Source organism: Salvelinus namaycush, chromosome 40 (genome assembly GCF_016432855.1).
Source record: "Salvelinus namaycush isolate Seneca chromosome 40, SaNama_1.0, whole genome shotgun sequence".
In the NCBI taxonomy this organism is placed as follows: Eukaryota; Metazoa; Chordata; class Actinopteri; order Salmoniformes; family Salmonidae; genus Salvelinus; species Salvelinus namaycush.
Genome location: NC_052346.1, coordinates 76,051 through 95,911, shown reverse-complemented (window position 1 = coordinate 95,911; position 19,861 = coordinate 76,051). Strand labels below are relative to the sequence as shown.

The window sequence follows — 19,861 nt, the reverse complement described above, 5'->3', positions numbered from 1 at the left end:
GTGTAGTGATAAAATTTCTAGCGCTAGAATCCAATTATAGAAAGAGCCAAACGTGCTATTTCTGTTTCTCATGTTTTAGGAGCGAGTGATTCGGTCAGTATTCATTTCTAGAGCGAGGGCATAGATCCAGCAATGTTAGAAATTTGAGGATCGATCTGTTGATCGGGCCGGAGTATTATTTATCTGTCAATCGCGCTTAGACAGCGTGGATAGTCCACAGGCGTCTCTCTTTATGTTACCGCGCGTTCCGGTAATATAGTGCTAGCAAAGAAGAATGCCGACTGGGTTGAATGTGAGACATCACTAGTAAACCCCCTTCCCGTAGTGTAAAGGATCCTATGTTGGTTGTGCTTGAAAGTGAACAAAGTAGGATTAGCTTGCATGAGATGCTAAAGCTATCAAAGGGAGAGCAGACATTTTGTTTTTCCCCTTTATTCACACAGCAACATCGTATGCCTTAGAAAACGGAAGTTCCGCCGAATCGGGACTTCCGTTTGAATACAGCTTTCTGCGATCAGTGACCCCTGGGGGTGAAGAATCGCCAGTCATTAAAAAAATATATAATAATTTATGTGTCACCCACACGTTGTCTTACGTTTGTAACAAGGGGTCACACTTATGATATCCAGCCAATATTTACTGATTGGATATCGTTGTCTTCTTCAATTTAACTAAGAAACTAAAATTGTCAGATTTATATTTTCAGGTGGATTATTTGGATAAGGTCCAAACGGATTACTTCCAAAGAGACTATTTAAACGTTCCACATTAACCTAGTGACAGCATTGCTTTCAGGTTACAGTTAATTCCCAAATAGCCTATGATTAATTAATGATGATTAGTCAATTACATTTTCTTTTGGAAATTCATTCACGTTCAACTCCCACATTACTGATCCAGTATTGATGGTTCATTAACGCATTTAAATAGATTAACATAGTCTTTGCAGTTTCCACCGTCTCAAAAAACGTACTTTATAAACATTATTTGAACATGTTTTTTTTATGTGCAAGCTATCAGAGGTGGTTCCCAGTCTCCCGCTAATTAGTGAACCCTCACCGATTGATCACTGACTTCAGCAGCGATACAAACTCTAACTATGCTATTAGTGGAAAGACAGCAGAAATTGCGAAAAACACTCCATAATCAATCATCGGACGCAGGCATTGTAAAGGTTCGCTCCACTTTAGCCTTTATGTATCGCCATCAAAGATTGGCATCGGTCTAGTTCCCCAGTGCTTAGCAGAAGCATGTGCAAAATATGGCTGATATGAAGGGACAGGTGGAGAGAACCGAGCAACTATCGACAAAAGCAGGAAATGAAAACATTCTGCTAGCTGAGGACCTGTGTTTTGAAAACTGAACAATTTAAAAGTAATTATTAATACTTGACGATGAACAAGCACAAACTGTAAAACAAAATCAAAAGTTTTCTACAGGAACAATTCGATTTAAATACGACGAAGTCCACGCTAAACTAGAGAAATCTGTCGTTATCTACAAACAGGAGCGCGCAATTTGATAACATGCAGGCAGTTTTGATGAACGTTACTCAAAGCAATAATGTTCTAGTCCAAATGCTGCAAACCAAAGTTAACCATCAGTTTAAACTTCTTTGGGATAGGGGGCGGTATTTTGACGTCCGGATGAAAAGCGTGTCCAAAGTAAACTGCCTGCAACTCAGGTCCAGAAGCTAAGATATGCATATCATTAGTAGATTTGGATAGTTTTAGAAACGTCAGTGTTTTCTGTTTGAATCATGTCTGTGAGTATAACAGAACTTATTTGGCCCTGAGGACAAACCATTCAGATTTTTGTTATTTAAGTCACTCTCTTTTCAATGAGTTTCATTGGGAATCCAGATTTCGAAGGGACTTTCTTGCAGTTCTCATCGCTTCCACTGGATGTCAACAGTCTTTAGAAATTGGTTGAGGTTTTTCCTTTGAGAAATGAGGAAGTAGCACTGTTTAGAACGAGGGTAGAGGGAAGTGTACTCTTTGTTAGAGGCGCGTGACCTGAAAGCTCGCTACACTTTGTTTTCCTCCATTATTGAACACAGTATATCCCGTCTTAAATTGTATCAATTATTTACGTTAAAAAAATGCCAAAAGTTGTATTAGGAAAGTAGTTTGAAATGTCTGGACAAAGATTACAGGTAATATTTTGTAGTCATGTTGTGCGAGTTGGAACCGGTGTTTTTCTGGATCAAACGCGCCAAATAAATGGACATTTTGGATATATATCGACGGAATTAATCGAACAAAAGGACCATTTGTGATGTTTATGGGACATATTGGAGTGCCAACAGAAGAAGCTTGTCAAAGGTAAGGCATGAATTATATCTTTATTTCTGCGTTTTGTGTCGCGCCTGGAGGGTTGAAATATGATTGTCTGTGTTTGTTTGCTGGGGTGCTGTCCTCAGATAATAGCATCGTTTGCTTTCGCCGTAAAGCTTTTTTGAAATCTGACACGTTGGCTGGATTCACAACAAGTGTAGCTTTAATTTGGTATATTGAATGTGTGATTTTCATGAAAGTTTAATTTTTATAGTAATTTATTTGAATTTGGCGCTCTGCATATTCACTGGATTTTAGCCAGGTGGGCTAGCGCCCCACATATCCCAGAGAGGTTAATGAACACAGTGACTAAGTTGGATGCCAAATCAGCAGAACTCATTGAAGTCGCTGATCAAATGAATGATGAGAGAACTCAGGTGATGAAGATGGAAATATTGATTTCTAAACAAGCGGAGGAAATCTCATCACTGAATCTCTCGCTCCGTACTCAAGGCCTCCATCTGCAAACAATGACGCATAAGTATGAGGCCAAGCGGAGCAAGTGCGACACTCAGGTGTCTGAAATCAGTACTCTAAGCAATCAAGTGTACTCTGCTATGCAGCAGAATTCCACCCTCTTAGGTACCATCTGGTGGAATTTCAGAACGGTCATGCGCTACAGTGTGACTACCCAACCAAGCAACCGGAGCTCGGTACTCAATGGAGTAAAGATGATAGGTTTCAGACTTTGCCTCCCTCGTGTGTCCCTTAGTCTTCTCCTCTTGGCCATTCAGGTAAAGAGTAATATGGCGCTTCTTCGCCAACAAAGCCAAAGCTTGGCTTCTCCTTTTGGCCTTTCGGCCCCAATTTCCCCACAGGATGAAGCTAACCCTCTCCGCCCGCTTGGCATGGAACGCCTTGACAAACTCGTCTAAAACTTTCCCACCTTTGACCCAGTTCCAGGTCAGCCAAACAACACTGAGACGTTCCTAGCTGACATAGAGGACGCTACCTGAACGCTACGGTTTCTGACAGGCTTTACCTGTTGAAGCGAACATCAAAAAGACACGTGACGAGGTTAATTCATGTACAACAGCAACACGTGCAAAATGATTACACTAAACTTGCCACAGCTTTGAAATTAGAATTCAGTGGTTCTGTGACTCACAAACACGATAGCTCCCTGGCTAACACTGTCAAATAAGCTCGGAATGAACACCCACAAGCTTACTATCATAGGCTTCATTCAGCTTACTTTGGTCTACTCCCTGAAACAGGAATGGAAGAGCTGTTACCATTCAAACAAATGTTTGTCGAACATGTATCCCACCTATATTACCTACTTGGGCCGTACAGCCCACGTTGGCTTGCCAATCTTACAACTCAGAGAGCTTGCAAGCACAGCTTTTGAGGCATCAAAAGCACGCAATGCTAAGAGCTCTGACATCTTGGTTTTAGAGTTTGACCATGAGCACACACACTCCAATTAGAGGGTGCATTATCAGATATTGGAGCGTCGAGAGATGCTGCACAACAACGGTTTCTGCCACGATACCAATACCCACCGTGGTCGAAATAACTAAAGTATGTCGCTATCAAAACGACTACCGCTACAATCGACCTGATCGCTACGTTCCTGCACCCAACCCACACAGTGTCAGAGCACACGGGTAACAAAAGGTTTGAGTATGACCAAAACGTGACGAATGTTCCCTAGAAGTTCTACTATGTGAAGAACCTAAAGCGAGACACATTTTGGAAAAGGGGAAAAAGATCAGACAAGGGCTAGACAGGGAATTGCCAGACAACAGGTCCACAGGAATTAACACCCTTAGCAAGGACGTTAAAAATCGTATTTCTCCCTCTCTCACTCGAGACCCTATCCAGGGCTCGTTCGATCAAGAAACAAGCCCACAGGCTTTGTCTATAGACTCTGACACAAAGGATGCGAAGAAAGAGGTCAAAAGCCAAGCCCACTCAAATCCGAGAAGTCAATTTGCTTTCACCATGAACAGAAACGGAACATCACGTCATTGAGAATATGTCCATTAAATGCAACTGAAAACGGCCATACCTGGAAACAGTCCTGAAGGACTGCTTAACCTGTCATGCGCTAATTGATTTGGGCTCGACAATAGCTCATCATAGAACAATGTTTGAGAGATCTCTAAAGGGCTTTGAAGCCAACTAAACATTGGTTATAAAGGGAACGATGCGACAATACACTTCGAGGTTTCACTCAGACTATCTCGCCTCTCACATTGATAGTCATGCTAAAACTACACTTCCAGGACGTATCGCTCATTCAACCTGTGTATGTTACCAGCCTTGAATCGGAACCCCTACTACTCGGTGCACACTTGATGGATTGTTTACTCCCACTGATGGATTGGAAAACCAACCACGTATGGTCACAGGTCAGTGCCTTCTCCACTGACCACACTGTCTTCCCCTAACGCTAGCTGCAACACAGTCATCCACGAGAGGGGTATCTGTCAAAAGCACCTCTTGGGAAAAAGACCTTTCGAAACCTCTTGGTGCAGAATCCGATCCAAGGAGATATTACCAGGTCTCGACACATTCCATCAGCAAACCTGATTGACCATTATTTTCGTGAATGAGCAACTTCCCCCCTCGAAGTCGTGCAAAACTGTAGTTGAGATCCACTTCTCTCGCCCTTCAGACACTTCCGCAAGCACTGCGGCCGTCTCAGCAAGAAAAACATCGATGAGCGGAGTGTACTCTGCTTCCGAGGATACATCTTCCGCTTTGTGGGGGACTGTCACCCCTTACAATGACACTAATGGTCTCAGTCCCGCAACTGACCCGATGACTCCCACTGGTGAAACACGATCACAGACAGATTTCCTCGTCTCAGTTCGCAGGTACTGAAGAGGTTGCCACATGCGGACGCTGTGGTGACTGAGGGGCCTCGACAGCCACTGAGCTTTTTGAAGCACAAACACCAGGGGATTTGGTTGGAAGCTTACAGCCAATTTAATAACGCGGTCGCTGACAACTCGTCCAATCTTTTCGTTTGTGCCTCAGATACCAACACCAACCGCTGGTGGGGAGCTCCCGAGACACAAAGGGGGTAATACTAGCCCAGACCCATGATGAGTTTCATCGAGGCTGCTGGCGGGGTCGAGACTACGTGCAACACTGTGCGAGGCCGCCAGAGCAGAAATCAAACCTAGTTTTAAACTTCCCCATTTGAACAGAGAGGAGCGGACAAGCCTCTCGACGGGGATAACCTTAGAACACATCTAAGATATCACTGAGGTGTACCACACTGGTCATAAAAGAAGTCCAAAGGACTTTCCACCTCCAACAAAAATAACCATTCCTTGCCATGTGTAGGTTCAACTACAATGCAACTAGTAAAATGTTCTAATCATGTGTTCCTGTAGGATAAAATTTCAGAATAAATTGGTAGGATAACTGGTCCTCTTGAGTACAAGTACCAATGCCAGCACAGTCAGTCCAGCCCCAATCAGTAAGAGGGTTAGAGACCTCTTAAGAGAATTATGTTCTCAATGTTCATAAACTGAACTTCAATTAACTACTCAGTCTGCAACCCAGAATTTGTAAGATACTGGTTGAAATGAAAACAGACACAGGCCCAGCCTACAATAGTGAAATGTTTATTCAGAAGAACGTTCTGAAGTCCACAATACAAAGACATCCATTTTATAGCGGCGCACATACTTCCACACAAACAGTAGATATCATACGCACATACATACATAAGAACAGTAGGTATCCTACGCACATACTTTATCAATACCCAGCCGACAACGATTAGGGACCGTGAGAAGTACTCCCTGACCTTTCCCAAATCTCTGTGGCCCCTAACCAAGGTCTGTGTTTAAGATAATATAGAGACATATTGGACAGGTATATTGTTTTACCCTAATTCTGACTAAAACTACACACATTTATTATAATTTTACTGACTAAGACTACACACATCATTAATAATAATTTATGATTCTAATCAATTAAATTTATGATTCTAATCAATTAAATTTATGATTCTAATCAATTTCATACAATTATATGGTTTCAGGGTGGAATATTCTAATCATTCATTTAAACATATAAATTCCATTCACACCTCCCAAAACAATTTGCTATTGATAACAGTGACAGAGGAGTTGGTAGTAACTCAGATTGCAACACATGTAAGGGAATTTCCAGAACACTCTTCTGATGGTTAACTCACATGCCACTAATAAATAGAACCCTCCATTCAGGAGGAAAGCTATTAGAAGTCATGAACCATGATCACACCGCATACGACTGGGTTCGGTGCTTATAGAGTACTTCCATCGTGAGGTTAGCTCCTCCGTGGATAAAATAGGTATGAGGGAGTCTATTTTATAGCTATCACCACTACAATGGTGTAAGACACATTGTGTAGTAAAACTACTACAGGTCCCCTTAACACATGTCTTGAGGTCGACATCAAGTCTTACAGACCTCCAGGCATTGACTTGGAAAGTATCTGATGACGTCAGACTCATTCTGAACAGGTTGCAGCCTACCCGGATACTTGGTTCCTTCCCTTGGATGCATTGGAGTCAAAATAGGCCAGCATCCCTGTGGAATGCTTTCGACACCTTGTGGAGTCAATTCCCAGACTAATTGAGGCTATCCTGGGGGCAAAAGGGGGGGTGCAACTCAATATTAGGAAGGTGTTCCTAATGTTTTGTACACTCAGTGTATAATAACCGATTGGCCATATTAGCTAGCTACTAGTATCTCCCCGTGTCCCCTCCACTGAGCTTTATAGTCCCCTCCCGCAAAGTCCTCGCAAACATTGTCTGTTCTTCTTCTGTGGGGTCTTACACTGGCTGTTGTTGCCGGTACGGCCTTAACACTATCATACAGCTAGCATGCCCGAAACACATTACCAAAAACCTGCCCACTGTGTTTGACAATCAATACAGGTTGAAAACGATATGAGGAAAATTAAATGGCAAAATGAAGCATTGCTTTTGATTTATCGAATTTGAAGTTGAATTTTGACAGTCTTGAACAGTGGCTGTCAGTGGCTGACAAAACACAGTTGGTCTCATTTTGTCTGTCTCGTTTTTATTTATTTTATTGCACTCACTGCATTGTTTTTCAATGAAAAGCATGTTTTAAATTATTGTTAATAGTATTAACTACAATTGGATACACGCAGCTTAATTTCTCTCAGAACCAGTTTCCCTAGACGTAGCAGTACTCACAAGAATAAGTGTTTTTATCGATAGAATGAATGCATCAAATTGGATGTCTACTTTATGTGGTTGTCACTGTCTCTACCCGTCCTTTCGAGAAATGCTGAAAGATATTAAAAACAACTCTAGTGGGTCACCATTGTAAGAATATTGTCATGTCCTTTTGTTAGTCCTGTCGGGAAGATGGCAATGCAGCTGGTTGCTGCTCAGATGATGTCAATGGTGTGGAATGGTCCTACCACCAGCCAGCAACTGATGAAGATGAATACAGTAAGTAACAGTGTTTGTTTCATAATGGAAACAGTGTTTGAATGTACTTGCACTTAGCAGTTATTCTAGTATCAAGATTGGCATAGATCGCCAGAGGAGCTCACAACCTTTCCAAATAAACTTTTCATGGATTAACAATTTTTTTTCTAGATCGTAGATGTTCAATTATTTGCTTTTAGGATGTTGGTGTGCGCATGGGTACTCTGTTAATCTCTTGATGTGATGTGTCTCAGGGTTACCGCACAGCCTCTCCGATGCCCCGCGTCCAGACAGATGTATCACTTCCCTCTCTGAAGAACCTGGCACCCCCAGATAGCCGGGTTAAGGAGCGTCTCTTTGTGGTCTTCAGCCCTGCACCTCTTCCCATGGACGTCCTGGAAGATGTCTTCTGGTATGGACGAACTTAAAATAGCTAAACTGAGTCCTTCAGTTCACAATCCCAATGAGTCCTTGTTCTGATAACACATTAATTGAAGGTCTTATAAATTGCTGCTTATCAACATTATTTTAATATTTGTAAACCTTCAAGTTAATCAAATAAAATGTACAGTACATTCGGAAAATATTCAGACCACTTGACTTTTTCCACATTGTTACGCTACAGCATTATTTTAAAATGGATATAAAATTTTAAAAATCCTCATCAATCTACACACAATACCCCATAATAAGAAGCGAAAACAAGGTTCTCTGGTCTGATGAAACCACGATTGAACTCTTTGGCCTGAATGCCAAGCGTCACGTCTGGAGGAAACCTGGCACCATCCCTACGGTGAAGCACGGTGGTGGCAGCATCATGCTGTGGGGATGTTTTTCAGCAGCAGGGACTGGGAGACTAGTCAGGATCGAGGGAAAGATGAATGGCGCAAAGTACAGAAAGCTCCTTGATGAAAACCTGCTCTAGAGCGCTCAGGACCTCAGACTGTGGCAAATGTTCACCTTCCAACAGGACAACAACCCTAAGCACACAGCTTAGGAGTGGCTTCAGGACAAGTCTGAATGTCCTTGAGTGGCCCAGCCAGTGCACGGAATTGAACCCAAATGAACATCTCTAGAGAGACCTGAAAATAGCTTAGCAGTGATGCACCCAATCCAACCTGACAGAGCTTGAGAGGATCTACAGAGAAGAATGGGAGAAACTCCCCAAATACAGGTGTGCCAAACTTGTAGTGTAATACTCAAGGATGTAATCGCTGCCAAAGGTGCTTCAACAACGTACTGAGTAAAGGGTCTGAATACTTATGTAAATGTGATATACATTTTTCTATTTTTAATACTTTTGAAAAACACTCAACCTGCTTTTGCTTTGCCATTATGGGGAAAAGGTCAAGTGGTCTGAATACTTTCCTAATAAAGGGAGGTTTCTTTTTTTGCTGATATGTATTTTTCAGGACCCTGTCTTTCAAAGATAATTCGTAACAATCCAAATAACTTCACAGATCTTCATTTGTAAATGGTTTAAACACTGTTTTCCATGCTTGTTCAATGAACCATAAACAATTAATGAACATGCACCTGTGGAACGGTCAATAAGACACTAACAGATTACAGACGGTAGGCAATTAAGGTCACAGTTATGAAAAATTAGGACACTAAAGAGGCCTTTCTACTGACTCTGAAAAACACCAAAAGAATGATGCCCAGGGTCCCTGCTCATCAGCGTCAACGTGCCTTAGGCATGCTGCAAGGAGGTATGAGGACTGCAGATGTGGCCAGGGTAATAAATTGCAATGTCCGTACTGTGAGACGCCTAAGACAACGCTACAGGGAGACAGGACAGACAGCGGCTCGTCCTCGTAGTGGCAGACCACGTGTAACAGCACCTGCACAGGATCGGTACATCCGAACATCACACATACGGGACAGGTACAGGATGGCAACAACTGCCCGAGTTACACCAGGACCACACAATCCCTCCATCAGTGCTCAGACTGTCCGCAATAGGCTGAGAGCGACTGGACTGAGGGCTTGTAGGCCTGTTGTCTGGTGAGGACCTGCCTTACATCACCGGCAACAACGTCGCCTATGGGCACAAACCCACCGTTGCTGGACCAGACAGGACTGGCAAAAAGTGCTCTTCACTGACGAGTCAGAGTTTTGTCTCACCAAGGGTGATGGTCGGATTAAGTTTATCGTCGAAGGAATGAGCATTACACTGAGGCCTGTACTCTGGAGTGGGATCAATTTTGGAGGTGGAGGGTCCGTCATGGTCTGGGGTGGTGATTCAACAACTGAGCCAAACTGAACAAGTTCCACAGACATGTGACTAACAGAAATGGAATAAGGTGTCCCTGAACAAAGTGGGGGTGGGTGGGGAGGGGGGGGGGGGGTCAAAATCTAAAGTAAATCAGTATCAGGCACTGAGCATTAAGGAGATGGATTGGGGGTAATTTGGGGTAAGGCCCTGCGACAGACTATTGTCCTGTCCAGGGCGTGTAATTGTACGTCAAGCTGCTTCACGCTACAGGGCTTAGGCTCCTGTCTCTATGGGCCGTTCTGGCTCGGTCAAGGCTTACTTTAGGAGGCTCTCACCTAGACTTTGGAACCTTGATCCCTTAGTCGCAGAGAATCACACACTGTTTCCAGGCTCTGGAGGCGGTAGAAATTAATCTGGGGACGAGGTCACGACTGTACATGGTTTAAACATACACGCACACACACACTGACTAATGTTCATAAATTCATACAATATTTAGTTACCTGACGGTTAACAAACTATTTCATGTTTTCTAAGCAATCAGGCCTAATGAAGTGCTTACTGATGGTTCTTTCTGCAGTCGATTTGGTTCCCTTGTGGAGGTGCACCTCGTGCCTGGGAGGAACGTAGGCTACATGAAGTACGCAGAGAAAGAGAGTGCGGGCGACGCTATGGCTGCCTTGCATGGTAAAATGGTGAACGGAGTGAGGATGAAGGTGATGCTGGCTGACCCGCCCAGGGAACCAAGGGAGGAGTCCCACAAGCGCCCGCGGACATACTAGCCAATTCCTAGGTAAAAGAGGTAAGTCAGTTTCAAAGTTAAGATTAATGTATTTTGTTAATGCTAAATTAACATTGTTAACCCTAACCTTTAATTTCTTAATTTTGTAAACCTTTTCAATTATATTTTTCTTAAGAATGCATGTGTATGTATTCCACTCTGACTAATACTGTGAAAATTATGATAATGTACTTTTAGTGTAAGCTATTTGAAACGACCGCCTGAAATTTCAGCCTATAAAGGTGGGATGGAGTTTTGGCCTTCCTGGTGACATCATCCAAACCTCTCTACCAATAACATCTATTTTTCTGTTTCCCACTCCCTATTCAGACCATTCACACAGTCCTAGAATAAAAATGATTGTCGCTAGTGAAAATGCTCTTTTTGCTAAGAAGCTATTTTAGTTCAATCAAAATGGTCAAAAATAATCACATTTAAGATGCTTAAATTGTTATCCAGAAATTATTTAATATTGAGAGAAAAAATGGCTGCATTGGACCTTTTTTTTAAAGGAATAGTTCACTATTTTACTACCAACTCAACATTTTTCATGTAAATTTGTGCAACGATTGTGCTTTTTTCGCGAATGCGTTTTTGTTAAATCAACCCCCGTTTGGCAAAGTAGGCTGTGATTCGATGATAAATTAACAGGCACCGCATTGATTATATGCAAACTCAGGACAAGCTAGCCTGTCTCGGACTTTGGTTCCTAGCCAACAGCCAATGAAATTGCAGGGCGTCAAATACAAATCAACAGAAATCTCATAAATCAAATTTCTCAAACATACAAGTATTATGCACCATTTTAAAGATAAAATTCTCGTTAATCGAGCCACAGTGTCTGGTTTCAAAAATGCTTTACAACGAAAGCTCCACAAGCGATTATGTTAGGTCACCACCAAGTCACAGAAAAACCCTGCCGTTTTTCCCACCAAAGAGAGGAGTCACAAGAAGCACAAATAGAGATAAAATGAATCACTAACCTTTGATCTTCATCAGATGACACTCATAGTACTTCATGTTACACAATACATGTATGTTTTGTTCGGTAAAGTTCATATTTATATCCAAAAATCTCATTTTACATTGGCGTGTTACGTTCAGTAGTTCCAAAACATGCAGTGATTTTGCAGATAGCCACATGAATTTACAGAAATACTCATTATAAATGTTGATGAAAATACATGTTATACATGGAAATATAGATAAACTTCTCCTTAATGCAACCGCTGTGTTAGATTTAAAAAAAAACTTAACGCAAAAAGCATAATCTGAGTATGGCGCTCAGACCCCAAAACAGCCAAAAGAAATATCCGCCGTGTTGCGCCGTCAACATTAGTCAGAAATAGCATTATAAATATTCACTTTTGATGATCTTCATCAGAATGCACTCCGAGGAATCCCAGTTCGACAATAAATGTTTGATTTGTTCCATAAAGTCCATCAATTATGTCCAAATAGCTTCTTTTGTTAGGGCGTTTGGTAAACAAATCCAAACGCGGGTTCAGGTCCAGTCGGACGAAAAGTTGTATTACAGGTCGTAGAAACTTGTCGAACTAAGTATAGAATCAATCTTTAGGATGTTTTTATCATTAATGTTCCAACCAGAGAATTCCATTGTCTGTAGAAAAGCAATGGAACGAGAGCTACCTCATGTGAAATGCGCGTGACTGAGAACGAGGCTACTGCCAGACCCCTTAGTCAAACAGCTCTCATCCGGCCCCCCTTCACGGTAGAAGCCTGAAACAACGTTCTAAAGACGGTTGACATCTAGTGGAAGCCTTAGGAAGTGCAAAATAACCCATATCCCACTGTGTATTCGATAGGGGCTGAGTTCAAAAACTACAAACCTCAGATTTCCCACTTCCTGTTTGGATTTTTGAATGGTGGATTCTGAATGGTTTGTCCTCAGGTTTTTGCCTGCCATATGAGTTCTGTTACTCACAGACATCATTCAAACAGTTTCAGAAACTTAAGAGCGTTTCCTATCCAATACTAATAATAATATGCATATATTAGCATCTGGGACTGAGTAGGAGGCAGTTTACTCTGGGCATGCTATTCATCCAAAAGTGAAAATGCTGCCCCATATCCCAAAGAAGTTAACCTAGTAATATCATCAACCATGTGTAGTTAACTAGTGAAGATTGATTGTTTTTTATAAGATACGTTTAATGCTAGCTAGCAACTTACCTTGGCTCCTTGCTGCACTTGCGTAACGTGGTCAGCCTGCCACGCAGTTTCCTCGTGGAATGCAATGTAATCGGAGTCCAAAAATGCTGATTGCGATTGTTATGAAAACTTGAAATCGGTCCTAATTAATCGATCGGCCTCGAGTACACATGAAATTGTGTAACTACGAACATTTTCCGCAACGTTATATTCCATTTTGTACGACTCGAGGGGTTTCCCCTAAGAAATCGCTCTATTCCTTGCAAAATCAAACGCCACTGGCGGTTCTAGTATTAACTTAACCAACTGGTTATGTTTACACTGGTCTCATAGCACCATCAACTAATAGACACGCAAGCATTTCGCTATACCTACAATAACATCTGCTAAATATGTGTATGTGACCAATAAAATTATCTGAATTTGATTGTGACAGTGATTAATTACAGCGTAATTACACACTTCCAAAAGGTAGTATTTTCTCACGGAGCGTGTGGCGTGGCCTGAGTCTGGTGAGACTACCCACAAGTTTACTCCCTCAGTCCAGATCAGATTGATGGCGGCTGGTAGTCACAGTTTGAATTGAGTGACAATGCCAGGGAAGGCTTTAGAAGCCACATGTCTCACTGAATCCTGAATGTTTTTGTTTCTGCAGAGGTGACCACGGACATGACCACGGACATGACTGGACATGACAACGGACATGACTGGACATACTGAGACGATGACACGACCAACTACTACAGACATTGATTTCTGTACCTTTTTGTGACATTGCCACTAGCATCAAACTTGCAAGACATTTCTTTTCATAATGTGAGGTATGATATCAGTTAGGACTTACAGTAGTGTAGTCACAGTTAATACTACTTACGATATATACTCAAGCTTGTTCACCATGTATGTACCCTGAATTGCTCAATAAACAAAAGGATAAGTTTGTCTGGTCTGTTAATCATTGATTGCATTTCACAAACACCATAATATCTCTATACAACGGGTGGGTCTAATCCTAAATGCTAGTTGGTTAAAACCGCATTCTAGCTGGTGTCTATTCCAGAAGTTAACACCGGCTAAATCTATGATGTTAAAATGCCTATTTACTCTGTTCAATCTGACTGCAATCCACTGACTCATCAGCGCAGCCAGGCAATTTATAAACTTGATCTCCACTATAAAAAGCATCTAGACATTCTCACATTCTTTTAGACTAACATTTCGTTTCAGCAGCGGAGATATGTATAAACCTTGCTGTCTCCAACGTGCAACAGCTCCCCCATAGTAATGAACGTGTCGGAACGAGACAGGCAGCGTTTTTCAGCCAGTCGAAATCGGCTAGCATCATTTTTTTGTATATATATATATATATATATATATATATATATATATATACAAAGACGTAAATTTGAAAAAAGGTCAAACGAAATGAAGTGCAGCTAGTTTGCTGTCTTGCCAGCTTCAGTTTGAAGTGATTGTGTTAGCTAGGTTGTTGGCTCTCTGAACAACCGTGTCCTGACGTGAGAGCACATTTTCTATGCCAGGTGAAATCGCGCCTCATTAGCTCATTGTTAAATACATAAATGTTACTAGAAAACAGCATATGCATTTTCAGCTACTTTTTGGTTATTCTGGCTGCACTGTTTGACCTGACTGTAAATTAACTGTAGTTGGCTGGCTAGCAAGCAAGGGATAAGACTTTTGCCAGCCAGTATGGCAATGGAACATTTAGAACGAATGACTGGGTGACGTGTCTATAGATACAGAACAAAAAGACTGAGCGACTGGGTCGCGTCTCTGACAACCAAACCGATAGAACGACCAGCTGGCTTGGGTAGCAAACCTAAATTTGTGTCAAGACTATATATCCTTTTCGGGCATTATCACTTAATGATAATAGGCTAAGCATTCTAAGCTACGGGAGGGACTACTCGTACAATTTTGGGCCGATTGTTCTTCATTTTATGCTCAAAAGAAGTGCGTCATCCTCTTACATCCATTAGGGTACTTTATATCCTGCTGTATTTTATTTTTGTTGACAAGTCAAAGCCTATTAAAGTGCTTGTCTAGCTACTCAGGTATAACAATCATCACTCCCAGATGAAGATGATTCACTTCTCGCCCAGTCCGTAGGAGATGTAGAGCCATTTGGACCGTGAGGCGAAAGAGGAGAGTTGACAGGAGGAGACGTTGGGGCCCTTGCTAGTGGTTAGATGAGTGTCATTTGGGCTGCAAAGCTCACTGGTCAAAAGGCTTCTAAATACAAACTTCGGCTATTAACTAAGATGACTCTTGTTATTATTAGATGATTATTAGTTTATTTTCTTGGTTTTTGTGTTTGGAATGGCACTGTTACTACGGGATATGATGCTGTTATAAAGCATTTGATGTAAGCGTTGGACGGCCAAGTCTATAGAATGACTAGGCCTTATTACCCCAAATGTTCATTGACTGGATATTCCATATTACCATGGCAATTATGCGTCAACATAGTAATGTAAAAAAAAAAAAAAAAATCCAATCCACCTTGGTCTTACGTCGGCGCGTCGATTCCGCCTCCACTGATTGAGAAACGAGAGCCGTGGAACTGATTGAGAAACTGATTGAGAAACGAGAGCCGTGGAGGAGTGACGCTGTCTGACATGAGACAATGGCAATCCACAGTACAGTATCAACTGTGCTGCTGCGCTTATAGTCAGGGTGGGCCCTTGTGCAAAATCTTCAACAGCCTCTGCCATGTTTTCCCCAACTCTTAAACTAACCCTCAAATGCAAGGTATATAATGTGCCACCAAACTACTGTGATCCACAGAAGATTATAGATCAACTTTTCAAAGTGTGCACAAGATGAAAATACATGCACGCCACACATGCATACTTGCTGAGCTCTTGCAAATGTTTACATGTTTAAGGTGATAGAAATCTGAACTCACTACCAGTGCTTAGATAAGGTTATTTACTGATACTTTCCTGTGGATATATTGTCTCATTCCAAGCGTCAAAAGGACCAACCGCACGGACGAACAGTAAAGTAAAAACTATAATTGTATTCAACATTCTTTGTGGAAATTTTACAAACAAATGTATGGCATTAATCTCAAGACTGTGAACCAAAGGTATCACAGTGTCAGGCAAGGGAAAATCCAATAACAGTGAAACCCTTTTGTATTTTTTATGTATTGTGGTGGCAGCATCATTTTATGGGGATGCTTGTCACTGGCAGGGACAGTGTTGTGTTCATGAGTGGTCCAGTCTCAGTCCTGACTCCAAACCAAATTTACGGATCCTGACCAATTTTGACAAAAACAATAGATATACAGGTAGCTGCCAAAATAAAGGAAAAACTTGAGTAAATGTATAGCCAATTCAAAAGTCGAACAGGCGCGAGCAAGATGAAACGTCATTGCGTGAGTAAAAACGAGTCGAAAGAGAAGAAATGTAGTCGAGCAGAGGACGGGTTCACATGAGCGCAGGCCAGCGTGGTGCGCACAAATTTAACTTGAGAGCTTGCAAGTGTGACTTTAAGCGAGCAGAACCACATTTCCATATGCAGTAAATTATTTAGAGGCCAGAGGCTTTTGTTTCCTTGAAGAAATACTTCAAGACATCCCCACAGATCTCCTCACCAATTTTTCTGTTTGCTCTCCAAAATCAATTTTGCTCTCGCAACTGCTTACTATCTTTTTATACCAGGAAAGTTCTAGCCAATGAACATAGCCTGTAGCAGTCTACTGAAACGCAAATGGTCAGGTTTTTGGGCGTGTCATGACTTGAGTGATCTCTTACCACTTTTTTGACCACAGAAGATGAAAGGGGATGGTGAATGATGGCTGATGATGTAAGTTCGATTCGTTTTTCACTAGAGAAACCAACCAGCTAGCTAATCAACTATGATTTCAAAATTGAAGGTAGTTATTTTGTCTTTTGTTATTAAAGCAGGCTATTGATGAGCCAAGCTAGGTTAATGTCAGTTAGCTAGAAAGCGAACTAGCTAATTTTAGTCAGCTAACATTTAACCCTGTGGTTTAACCAAAGGTAGTTTCGTTTTCTATAGTCTCTGGTTTAACTAAGAGCATTGTAGATATGTCGAGGAAGGGTTTAATAGAGGAGGAGGACTTGGAAGACCAGCATGACTGAGAGGGGGGAGCAAGGGGCCCCAGGATCTTGTTTCCTTTGAGTTTATAGGTTTGGTTGACTCACGTTACTGAGAAATGTGATTATCATTACGACTTGACGCGTATGTTTCTTTAATTGAAATGTATGTAAAAAAAACAAAACAAAAAACATTTCATGGTGTGTCTAAGTTGTTACAGTATGTCTGATATGTCTCAAACATTGTTTCCCCCTGCTGGTGTCAAGGTCGGACCAGGTCTCATGAGATTTTATCTCAATGAGACTAACTTGAATAAATAAAGGTATACAGTTTTGCTTTGGTACTGCAGTTCAGCTGATGCCTGGCCCAGAAATAATAATTTCTATTGGCGGCCAGATTTGAAAATTTCTTACACACTTTAGTCATCACCTTTTTGCACAAAACACCCATTGAATTATTCAGTTAATTGTTGCAGAGGCCAAAAGTATTATTATAATTTTTTTAAATCACACAGACTAAGTTATTTTATATTCATCCAATGTCTGTCATGTTTTCATTGCTGCTTGCGCTGAGTGCTAGTGCGCATGGTTCGTATAAACTGGATGCAACCTGGAATCGGCGTGAGTAGATTACCTTGAAAACAACAGTCAGAGATCTTGTACACAGTCTTGAGTTCTTATTATACCTCATTGGGGGGGCAGAATGAGTACATACAGGGACGACCCTCACTGGGGAAGAGGGCCGTGATTGAGGGGGAGCCAAAAGGGTCAGGCTCCGAACCAAATAATAGGGAATATTTATAACCGCTTACCGCATACTTTGAGATTGAAATAAAGATTTAATAACTTTTACCCTTGTCAGTTTTTGTGCAATAAATGAGAATGACCTCAAATCATTTCTCTCTCCATCCCTCTTTCCATGCAGGTCCATTGTCACTATGTGATGTTGAAGTTTGTCTCTGCTCAGCTGACAGACAGGAGATACAGGAATCCATTCTGTTCCAAGTAGGTTACCTTGGCTCTCCTCTATACACAGCACTCTGGGGACTACTACAAGTATTGGTACTTCATTAGGATCCCCATTTATCTGTTGCAAAAGTAGCAGCTACTCTTCCTTGGGTCCACACAAAACATAATACAGAACATCATTGGACAAGGACCGAACTACATACATTTTTTAAAAGGCACACATATACAACTATCTAGGTCAAATAGGGGAGAGGCGTTGTGCCGTGAGGTGTTGCTTTCTGTTATTGAAACCAGGTTTTCTGTTTATTTGAGCAATATGAGATGGAAGGAAGTTCCATGCAATAAGGGCTCTATATAATACTGTATGTTTTTTTGAATTTGTTCTGGATTTGGGGATTACGAATGGCAATCCATTAAAGAAAATACTTTTGAGTTCTATTTGCCATATCGTGGATTCAGTGCTGAGGTTGAAGCACTAAAGTTCTCAATAACAGGTTATGGTCAATAATATCAAAGGCTGCACTGAAATCTAACAGTACAGCTCCCACAATCTTCTTATTATCAATTTCTTTCAAACAATCATCAGTCATTTGTGTTAGTGTACATGTTGAGTGCCCTTCTCTATAAGCATGCTGAAAATGTGTTAATTTGTTTACAGAGAAATAGCATTGTTGTTACGAATCCCTTTTGCCCGACAGTCTAGGGGGGATGGAAATGGGACCCGTAACATAACTCATGCAAATTATAGTAGTGACAAAGTAAGAGTGAGAACAAAATAACCACGACAACTAATATCTACCGTCAAACACTCAGGGTTTATTTCTAAACACACAGTAAAGGGGGGAGCAGGAAAAGGGTCTGAGCTGGACCCAAGGAAAGAAATAATAAGTATCCACAAACACCCCTAAGCAAGACTAGCCTACTTCACCAACAGCTAACTAACCAAAAATACAGTGGGTGGTCCGCCCAGTTCTAACTAGTGTATTTAACAAAGTTTACCTACGGGTAGTGTATGCCCACGGGCGACCTGTCTGGTTACCCCCTTTTCCCACTATCAAAGAAACACTCAAACACCATAACAAAACCAATACTCACAGATGGGGACAAAGTGACATGTAGTTGCAAACCAAACAAGAGATCTATAGACAGATGGCATTGACAGAGAGATTGAGCTCTAGAGAACACAACTGACAGGGTTTTTAAACCAAGGGAAAGGGACTGTGATTGGGTAGGAGAAAAGGAGCAGGTGTCTTCTGATTAGCGACTGATTGATGACTGATTGGGGAATGATGATGGTCACCTGTGAGTAGGGAAGAAGGAGAGAAAAGAAATACACACAGGATACACGCAGAATACTTGTATCAGTAACAATTGTATTTGGTCAAACACCATTTTTTTCAACAGTTTGCTAAGAGCTGGCAGCAAGCTTTATAAATCTGCTGTTAGAACCAGTAAAGGCCGCTTTACCACTTGGGTAGCGGGATTACTTTGGTTTCCCTCCATGCCTGAGGACAAAGACTTTCCTCTATGCTCAGATTGCTTTCCATCTAAGTTGTCAATGCCAGGAGGTTTGTCATTATTGATCGTTAACAATAATTTTTCCACCTCTCCCATGCTAACTTTACAAAATTCAAATTTGCACTGCTTTTATTTCATTATTTGTTTTTTTAATGCATGAATATAATTGCTCACTGTTTGTCATGGGCATTTCCTGCCTAAGTTTGCCAACTGTGCCAATGAAATAATCATTAAAATAATTAATTTTGTGATGAATAAGACATCTGATTCGATTTAAGATGGAGTTGAATTTGTCTTTCTGCCCATAATTTCATTTAACCTCTTTTAGATCAGTGTCCCACTAGCATTCCACCACGACAACA

At 41.4% G+C, this 19,861-nt stretch overlaps 1 protein-coding gene across 5 annotated transcripts in view; it reads left to right on the top strand.

Annotated features, from left to right (window-relative positions):
- The window catches only part of LOC120033367 (RNA-binding protein 45-like), a 33,510-nt gene that overhangs the window by 8,832 nt on the left and 4,817 nt on the right, over positions 1 to 19,861 (top strand). Inside the window, exons 7-10 of one of the 5 annotated variants that reach the window (XR_005473949.1) lie at positions 7,675 to 7,774; positions 8,008 to 8,165; positions 10,552 to 10,764; positions 17,938 to 18,017. Coding sequence is in view for 2 of the 5 variants with exons in the window: in XM_038979682.1 (XP_038835610.1) it covers positions 7,675 to 7,774; positions 8,008 to 8,165; positions 10,552 to 10,753 (460 nt within the window). In the remaining 3 variants the exon portion in view is untranslated. Of the gene's footprint in view, positions 1 to 7,674; positions 7,775 to 8,007; positions 8,166 to 10,551; positions 10,774 to 13,579; positions 13,867 to 17,937; positions 18,018 to 19,861 lie in introns of those variants that run through there. The other 4 variants (XR_005473948.1, XM_038979682.1, XM_038979681.1 and 1 more) reach the window with 4 other exon arrangements.